The 10,653-nt window shown below is 32.2% G+C and overlaps 1 protein-coding gene across 1 annotated transcript; it reads left to right on the top strand.

Annotated features, from left to right (window-relative positions):
* Positions 1-5,904: 5,904 nt before the first annotated feature.
* Positions 5,905-6,685, top strand: LOC126891512 (uncharacterized). The gene is made up of 2 exons (XM_050660688.1): positions 5,905-6,082; positions 6,146-6,685. Exons 1-2 carry the CDS (start codon positions 6,080-6,082, stop codon positions 6,683-6,685), a joined length of 543 nt encoding a protein of 180 aa, XP_050516645.1. The 5' UTR covers positions 5,905-6,079.
* Positions 6,686-10,653: the final 3,968 nt, after the last annotated feature.

Below are 10,653 nucleotides of genomic sequence, written 5' to 3'. Positions count from 1 at the left end.
AAGGATCTTTAAAAGGAAGGTTTAGTCGTAATTTAGTTAATGTTAACAAATACTGTTGAAACAGTTCCAAATCAGATAGAGAACTAGTTGGAGTATGTTGCTTGAATTTTACTAAGAACTATATTTAAAATAGAGAACTCTAAACCTGTGTAATAAAGACACTTTTTTAGTAATCTTTTAAAGAATTATAACTTAACGTCACTTTGCTAAATCTATTTGACAGATTATTAAGTTTTTCGTTTAGAAATGAAAGTAAGTCCTGTTGTTTATCCAAATCTTTACTAGTAAAACACGCTAGTGTTCCAGCAGTTTCTCCTTTTCATACATTTAAAATATCTAATGTTTGTTCCCAAAGCAAATGAATGTTGGTCAGTATAGTTAATTCTTTCCTTTGCTTTAAAAATCCTTTATCTGCTTATATCACATCATGAGGTTTTATTTTATCTAAAAAACCAGAAAATTCAACAATTTGTTTGTCTGACTTTTTTCCTCTCCAAGCATTACTGATATAAAATATGCTGCCTTGTGGTATTATTCCAGTTAAAAATCGTATGGTATTATGGTGCTTATAATGTTGTGTTAGATTGTTTGATGGTTTTTCAGTAAATGTTATTTGATATTTCAAAACGATATACAAGATCTTTAAAAGGAAGTTTTAGTCGTAATTTAATTAATGTTAACAAATACTGTTACACGGTTCCAAAGCAGAACTAGTTTTAGTATGTTGCTTGAATTTTATTAAGAACTATATTTAAAATAGGGAACTCTAAACCTGTGTAATAAAAACACTTTTCATAGTCATCTTTTAAAGAATTATGACTTAACGTTGCTTTGCTAAATTCTGACATATTATTAAATTATTCTCCAATTCTCCAAATAAAAATCCTTTATCTGCTAATATCACATCATGAAGTTTTATTTTATTTAAAAAACCAGACAATTCAACAATTTGTTTGTCTGACTCTTTTCCTGTCCAAGCATTACTGATATAAAATATTCTGCCTTGTTTTATTATTCCAGTTAAAAATCTTATGGTATTATGGTGCTTATATTATGCAGGTCAACTCTTCAGAGGCTCACTTCTTCTGAGTACCATTTATTATCTACGTAATTTAAGGTCGACTAAAGTTAAATATAATGTAACACCGAAAGTTATTTTGTAACTCTTCGAGGATAGGTGGCTCACTCTTTAAGGTCCATTAATAACTCTTTAGGGCCCATTGGTGATTGTTCGCTCTCTCCCAAACTCATCTGTGACAATCTGTGTCTCATAGCAAAATACTGATCACTATATCTCGTAACTTATGTGCAGGATTGTCGCTTCTATAGTCGTTTTTAAATGTAGAATTGTAGAACTCGTGTGCTGAGCTATCTGGTTAGCGACAACGATTGCTTCTTCGAAATTTGCTCTATTAATAGCTTGTGTCTCTTCCTTAGTTAATAAAACCTTTACATAGATAACAACTGATATATCCAGAGATTCTAATAATTTTATGGCATTTCCAAATCTTGGTTTAAGGCCACGCAAGAAATTAATATCTAAAAATTCAGGATGTTCTTCATTAATGAATGGATCAATCAAGAAGATGTGTCGCATTTCCAAACATCTATTTAGAAATAGCACCTCTGACAACCCTCGTGCAATGAATGTTCTACTTTTTCTGCATATAACTGTCAACTCCTTAAAGAATTCTAAACGTACTCTGTGGTTGGCACCCATAATCTTTTGCAGCTGTTGAAACATCGCTAATGATGGAAATGTGCTTCTTGTTGAATAGTCTGGAGTGAAAGAGTCACCGAGTGTTCCTGAGAACCCACGAATACGACTTGTGAACCAGCCTTTGTAGTTGTCAGCGTTTAATGTTTTTGTCATGGATGCCATGATGGTGCACGTATATATAAACAATAAATAAGAGTTTTCGAAGGCGTGGTATTGATCCTTCCATTGTAATAAAAATTTGTAGTGCCGTTTTTCATTATTAATCCATTCAACTATAGTGGTAGGACTTATTGGAGATAGTATCATGTGAATGCCAGCTGTACTCATGGCATTATTTATATCTGGCCATGGAAGTCTGTCATTAAGTACTATGCACGACAAATTACCTGTCGACAAGTGCACTGTGTTCCTATATGTTAATAAAAATTTAAACAATGATAAATTAATATTTTTTTGATCAATATCTTTTAACAAAAAATGTTTTACTGTTTTAACGCTATTTTCATCACCAGCGTTGCAGTGTGCTGAAAAAGGAGGTATTGTTATATGTTTGATACCATTAATTAAAGTAAAATGTTTAGATTCTTGCGATATTAGCTGCGGACCGTTATCGCTGACAAGTACTACCGGTAAACGATAACGAGCAAAACACTCCCTAAGTTAAAATAGTAGATAAAGTGATTGTAGAAAAAATGCTGTATGTATTACAAGCATAACGTCATTTAAAATCTAATAAAATAAATAGAATAAAATAAAAAAAAAATGAATAATATTTTTAGTTTTTATTGCGAACTCCAAATAATTTTGGCATTAAAAGATTTTCACATTTAAACCAAAAAAGAAATACATTTTTAAAAATTCTTTAATCGCTAAACTACTTATAATCGATTTTAGTTCGAAATTATGACAATTTCTAAAATCAAAATTAACTGCATCGTTGATAAAACTTACATTTAGATGAAAACTGCGATAATACGATGAAAGAATTGCACACTGCACAAACCAAAAACCAACAGATCTTAGACTGCTTAGACGCTGTGAATGGTCGAATGCTAATTAATTGCTAATATATCAAAGAACTGCACACTACACAAACCAAAAACCAACAGATCTTAGACTGCTTAGGCGCTTCGAATGGTCGAATGCTAATATTATATCAAAGAACTGCACCCTGCACAAAACAGAACGACTGCACAAACTATGAGTAAATTAGAACAAAACTTGACACATCATTTAAAATCTAATAAAATAAAAAGAATGAATAACATTTTTAGTTTTATTGCGAACTCCAAATAATTTTGGCATTAAAAGATTTTCACGTTTAAACCAACAAAGAACAAAATTTTTAAAAATTCTGTAATCGCTACACTACTTATAATCGATTTTAGTTCAAAATTATGACAATTTCTAAAATCAAAATTAACTGCATCATTGATAAAACTTACATTCAGATGAAAACTGCGATAATACGATCCAAGAACTGCACACTGCACAAACCAAAAACCAACAGATCTTAGACTGCTTAGACGCTGCGAATGGTCGAATGCTAATTAATTGCTAATATATCAAAGAACTGCACACTGCACAAACCAAAAACCAACAGATCTTAGACTGCTTAGGCGCTTCGAATGGTCGAATGCTAATATTATATCAAAGAACTGCACCCTGCACAAAACAGAACGACTGCACAAACTATGAGTAAATTAGAACAAAACTTGACACATCATTTAAAATCTAATAAAATAAAAAGAATGAATAACATTTTTAGTTTTATTGCCAACTCCAAATAATTTTGGCATTAAAAGATTTTCACGTTTAAACCAACAAAGAACTAAATTTTTAAAAATTCTGTAATCGCTACACTACTTATAATCGATTTTAGTTCAAAATTATGACAATTTCTAAAATCAAAATTAACTGCATCGTTGATAAAACTTACATTCAGATGAAAACTGCGATAATACGATCCAAGAACTGGACACTGCACAAACCAACAGATCTTAGACTGCTTAGGCGCTTCGAATGGTCGAATGCTAATATTATATCAAATAACTGCACTCTGCACAAAACAGAACGACTGCACAAACTATGAGTAAATTAGAACAAAACTTGACACATCATTTAAAATCTAATAAAATAAAAAGAATGAATAATATTTTTAGTTTTATTGCGAACTCCAAATAATTTTGGCATTAAAAGATTTTCACGTTTAAACCAACAAAGAACTAAATTTTTAAAAATTCTGTAATCGCTACACTACTTATAATCGATTTTAGTTCAAAATTATGACAATTTCTAAAATCAAAATTAACTGTATCGTTGATAAAACTTACATTCAGATGAAAACTGCGATAATACGATCCAAGAACTGCACACTGCACAAACCAAAAACCAACAGATCTTAGACTGCTTAGACGCTGTGAATGGTCGAATGCTAATTAATTGCTAATATATCAAAGAACTGGACACTGCACAAACCAACAGATCTTAGACTGCTTAGGCGCTTCGAATGGTCGAATGCTAATATTATATCAAAGAGCTGCACCCTGCACAAAACAGAACGACTGCACAAACTATGAGTAAATTAGAACAAAACTTGACACATCATTTAAAATCTAATAAAATAAAAAGAATGAATAACATTTTTAGTTTTATTGCGAACTCCAAATAATTTTGGCATTAAAAGATTTTCACGTTTAAACCAACAAAGAACTAAATTTTTAAAAATTCTGTAATCGCTACAGTACTTATAATCGATTTTAGTTCAAAATTATGACAATTTCTAAAATCAAAATTAACTGCATCGTTGATAAAACTTACATTCAGATGAAAACTGCGATAATACGATCCAAGAACTGCACACTGCACAAACCAAAAACCAACAGATCTTAGACTGCTTAGACGCTGTGAATGGTCGAATGCTAATTAATTGCTAATATATCAAAGAACTGGACACTGCACAAACCAACAGATCTTAGACTGCTTAGGCGCTTCGAATGGTCGAATGCTAATATTATATCAAAGAACTGCACCCTGCACAAAACAGAACGACTGCACAAACTATGAGTAAATTAGAACAAAACTTGACACATCATTTAAAATCTAATAAAATAAAAAGAATGAATAATATTTTTAGTTTTAGTGCGAACTCCAAATAATTTTGGCATTAAAAGATTTTCACGTTTAAACCAACAAAGAACTAAATTTTTAAAAATTCTGTAATCGCTACACTACTTATAATCGATTTTAGTTCAAAATTATGACAATTTCTAAAATCAAAATTAACTGCATCATTGATAAAACTTACATTCAGATGAAAACTGCGATAATACGATCCAAGAACTGCACATTGCACAAACCGAAAACCAACAGATCTTAGACTGCTTAGACGCTTCGAATGGTCGAATGCTAATTGATGATAAGCTAAGCTAATACTTACTTATCCGCAGACTACACTGAAATGGGCCTAATTGAATTGTCCTAATTTAACATTTAGCGGTAGGATACCTAAATGAGTATAAGTAGAAGATATTTGCATTTTAGGATTAAACTGGCTATTTACAGCTTTATTGAAATATAATAGGCGAGGCAATAAAGCCTTAACATCGGTCTTACCTCCGAAAAAAAAAATGACAAGACGAATCTTAATAATTATTTTTGCACTCGATCCGTGAATGCGCCAGGAAACTGTGTTACCACTAGCCGTGAGATAATGTTGAGAAACTGCATACAAAAGTTGCATTCTTAAAGTGCACCTAAAACAGACAATAAGAAAAATTTAGAACTCGTCAATTATTGGCGGAAATGAGTTCAATATTGTTACTCGGAAGGATTTTAGGGTAGCTGAAAACGAATATGACGTTGGAAGTGATCTTTGGAATACCTGGGGCCCGTTTCACAAAACTACAAGTGTTTTAGTAACAATTGTTAATATTCAGCACTTGTAATCACAAGTTGTTAATAACTAGCGTTTCACAAAAAAAAATATTTAACTTGTTCGTTACATGTGTAAATTTGTCAGCAACAAGTGTACTTCACGCATGTTAGATACAAGTTTGTAAATAAACATAACCTTAAAATAGTTTTGTTGACAATTTACTAGTTAAACGTCAGTCGTGATTTATAATTCTGTGACAATGTCGAAAAGCGTCTTAAATGGTACTAAAATTATAATTTAAAGAGATTAGAGATAAGAAAGCAATTCTTTTCGGCAGCTTTTCCGACAAATTAACAAAAAAAGACAAAATAGAATGTTGGAAAACTGTGCACCAAAAATCCACCAGTTTAGGGCTTGTGCCTCCAAATAAGGATTGGACTTACAGCCGTGATGTATTTTGGCAAAATTTAAAGAAAACAACAATGGTAAGTGTTAGCGTTTAATTTGCCAAAGTGTAAGCGTATCTGACACTTTTTTTCGTATTGCAGAAGAAAGTTGATAACAGGAGGAAAACTGGTTCAGGTGGAGGCACAGATTCTAAATTTACAGAAATGGACAATGTAGTTCTCGACATTCTTGGGCCGGATAATCCAATTCTGTGTAGTCTCGGCATTTCCGAAACTTGGGAGCAAGATCCTGAGAAGGAGCAAGATCCTGAGAACGTTGAACAAGAAATAGAAAATTCAAACCATTTGCAAGATCACGGTGCAACAAACAAAATTAAAAACACTAATGTGTTTATTTCTACTGGGAGCAGCAGTGTACCTACTGCATCTTGTGCAAAAAGGAAAAAGTCGAAAATATCTAATGAAAATGACCCAATTGACGAAGCACTAATCGATTTAAAGAAGAAAAAATTACAACACCAAATTGAAATCCTTGCAAAAGAAAGTTATCTAAAAACATTAGAGATTTTAAAACTAGAACGGGAACTACATGTGACCCCTTCAAAATTCACTGCATCGTTCGATTCTGCTGTAATCTACCTCATAAATGTAGAAGAGTCACCTACCAGTGAAAGCGTCTAATATTCGACCATTGTTGGAGAAGTTATGTTATTGTTATATTTGATTTTTTAATTAATTATAAGAAAAATGTTTTGTTTATAGGAATTACTTCTTTGATTTTTAATTCATTATTATGCTAAGTATTTGTTAAATGTTTTGGAAATTATTTTTTCGTTTAAATAAAAAGTAAATATTGTGTATTATTCTATATTTATTTATTTTATATTCTTTATTGTTTTAAAATTACACTGGAACTAGTTTCTATTTCTAAAATAATTTATCAACTCCTGTTGTCTTTGTCTTGCATTCAAAGGAGCTGGTTGTCCGGCTATTTCGTTATCGTCTTCCATTTCTTCATTATCCATTTGTCGGTTTATATTCATTCTCTCCCGAGTAATGTTATACAGCGCTGTGCAGCATTTGAAAACATTGGCTGCATATACTGGACTCAAACGAAAGTAGTTAAGACAAGGAAATTTCTCCTTTAATACGCCTAAAGCATTTTCGACTAAACGCCGTGTTTTCTTATGTGCTCTGTTGTAGGTAGCCACAGCCTCATCCACATTCACCTCAATTGGGGTCATAAGCCAATCTAATAGAGGGTATCCACCTAGAATTATTCTATTTGGAATTGGATGCCAACCAGCTTCCATTCTCTGAAAAAGGGTGCTATTTCTCAGTACTCTCGCGTCATGAACACTTCCCGGCCAATTTGCACTAACATAATAGATTTTCAAGTCTGGTCCACAAACAATCATACAATTAATAGAGTGATTTCCATTACGATCAACAAAAGCAGGTTCGTTTTCAGTTGGAGCATCTATTTTAATAAGCGTCCCATCAATACAACCTATAACTTGGGGAAATCCTGCTACTGCAAAGAATTCTGCAGTCGTATTTAAAATATTTGCCGGCCAAGCAACAACTTGATGAAATTTTATTTGGTTAATTGCGTGTACCACTTTTTTTACACATCTACTGACACTTGCTTTGCTGACCCCATGAGTATCTGCTATGACGTGATATTGTCCTCCACTGCCTAGCCAGTGTAATGCTATACACAATTGCATTTTTGTTGCCAGTGCATAAGAGCGATTCGTTGGATGCGCTAAGACAGGTGCAATGTCTATACGAAGTTGTTCCATTTGTATAGAAGTCATCCGAAAACGTTCATTAAACTCGTAAATTGATGAAAAATCACTATTAATTCTTGGTCTGAATATTCTCCTCCTTCTTCTTTGAACAAATACCTCATTTTCATTTTCTGACGAAGAGCTGCTACTAGACAACATTTTTCCTACACTTATTACACTTGTCAAACCAACTACCTACCTTCAAAGTTAGGTAGAAAATGTTTAGTTCACTACAACTGTCAACTACAAACTTGTAAATTATTCTTGTGTTGAACAAGTAAATTGTTGGTAGCTTACAAGTAATTTACTTGTAAAATTGTAAAATTCACTAGTGGTTACAAGTGAATACTTGTGCATTCGTGAAACACTAATAACGAGATATTTTGCCAAACTTATAAGAATTTCATTGTAACTGACAAACGTGTAGTTTTGTGAAACGGGCCCCTGGTGCCCAGGGTACCTACTGTTTACCTCGTCTTTTGGAGTTTTTGACAAATTTATTAAAAAATTTGTCAAAAATCATTATTTGGGGGTTTTTGGAATCGTTGAAAACGAATATTACGTCGGAAGTAAGCTACGGATTACCTGGTGCCCAGGGTACATACTGTTTACCTCGTCTTCTGGAGGTTTCGGCAAATGCATTAAATAAAGAATTAGTCAAAAATCATTATTTGGGGTTTTTTGCACCCTGAAAAAAATGTAGCATTGAAAATTATCTAAAGAGTACCTGTTGCCTAGGATAGCTACTTTTTACGTAAACTTCTGGAATCTTCGTTATGCAATCAGTCAAACCTCTAAACTTGGAAGTTATTGGATTCATCGAAAGTGAATTTTCTGAATGTTAATGGTCTTCAAGGTATGTAATATAGATTGAAGTTGGTTTTAACGCGAATTCTTTGATTTGGTATTATAAATATATCTTTATTTAAAAAAATACAATTAAATGGATGGATGCATAGACGTTTGTATTTCATTATTTTCTTCTTCTTTTTCGCTTTCCATTAGATTTATTAGACTATATGTGTTAGTACAATTTACTCCTGCACAATTTTTACATGCAACGGAGCATTTAAGGCCATTTTTTGCACCCATATAAATTTCCGCAGTCCGTCTTGCAACTATAGAATATCAAATTCATTATACTAGGTACTAGGTGGATCAGTCAGTTTTATGGTAATTAATTATTTATCCAATAATTCCCATCCCTACTGTGTTGGATCCAAACTGTCTTCACCTTCTTCATACAATTTAACTTTGGACTTGGAAGTAAATCCTTTTTAAATGTTGTGTGAAGGCATCTACAGTAGGAAGTATATTGTATTAGCCACATACTGTGTCTTGGTGTTAAAATGGCCAATGTCATTTTTTTGCGTTTTGTTTTCTCAATATACAATTTTAAATTAAGCTTTACAAAAAAGTAAAATATTGACATTGGCCCTTTTAGCATTAAGCCACGGATATATTTTAAGCGGGAGATCGTATTTTTTAGTTTTTCTATTCTCTCCTTTTCATACGCAGTGGTACCATCGATTTTATAAAGATTCATCAATGCTACCAACAGAATTTGAAGCGCGAAATTAAAAAAATAATGTGTGTGTACTTTGTACGCACGTAAAAAGTTATACTTCTATTATTAAACTAATTTTAATACTACTTTCTACTAAAGAAATTATTTCTGAACAATTGTTGAGAAAATTTTAACTAAATACGTATTTTCTGAAAGAAAAATATATAATAAATATACCTACAATCATAAAATATATAAATCGAAAAATATATAAATAAAAAAAATAAAATAAAATAAAAGTTTCCATTCGGAACTGAACCTGCGTCTATCACGTTTAGATGATTTTGAACTCACCCCACGCAGAATTTAACTACCGAGACATTGTGAATGATGTGGGAAGTTATACCTAGCAACTAAACGTTTTATTATTTTTTTGACCGATTGTTGCTTATTCTGTTAGTTTAATCAAATAAGTTTGATTCTTGTGGAATTAAAATACGACAAAATATAGACTAAAAAAGCAATATATTAGATGGAGATTTTTGTTGGTAATCAAATTATGTAAATCAAAGCATTACCTACTAAGCTAGGTACTAGGTACATTTTCCAAATAGGTATATACCTAATTTGTAATTTTTTATTACAATACTGAAACATTTAAAATAAGGTACGTACCTGTTGCTTTTAAAAACTATTTTAAAAGTCGCTACAATAATTGTAAACTTGCTTTTTGTCTCTATCCTCACAACAATAAAAACTAATATACACAACATTTTGTTTATCCAGAATCTCCATTTGAACAATTATTGACAGATGATTTTAACACCCAATCAGATCCCATATAATGTTTCATACCATACTGTCAGTGTGCGCATGCACCCAGTAAAAATAAAAATTTACCCTCGTGCCTAAAGCAGTATAACTTTAAAAAGTGTTCTTTTTTAAAGATATGAAATAAAATTATGTGACGTAGAGGTTACTCAGAAGATCGTATTCGATGTTAAATACGTTGTCAACGAGCACAAAAACCCACAAGTATCAAGTTTTGACTAATTATTTATCAAAATTATCGAAAACTCCAAGGGACAAGGTAAAAAGTAGGTATCCTGGGCACCAGGTACTCCAGAATCACTTCCGATGACATATTCGTCTTCAGCGACCCCAAAAACTACCCCGAGTAATGATTTTTAACTAATTTTTTATTGAATTTGCCAAAACTCCAGAAGACCAGGTAAACAGTAGGTACCCTGGGTACCAGGTACTCCGGAGATCACTTATAACGTCATATTCGTTTTCAGCGATCCCAAAAACCCCTCGAGTAACAAAGTTATAACCCCAAAAACCCCCTT

Source organism: Diabrotica virgifera, chromosome 9 (genome assembly GCF_917563875.1).
Source record: "Diabrotica virgifera virgifera chromosome 9, PGI_DIABVI_V3a".
NCBI lineage: Eukaryota > Metazoa > Arthropoda > Insecta > Coleoptera > Chrysomelidae > Diabrotica > Diabrotica virgifera.
Note: the sequence above shows the minus strand (reverse complement) of the source record. Positions and strands in the feature narration are given on the sequence as shown.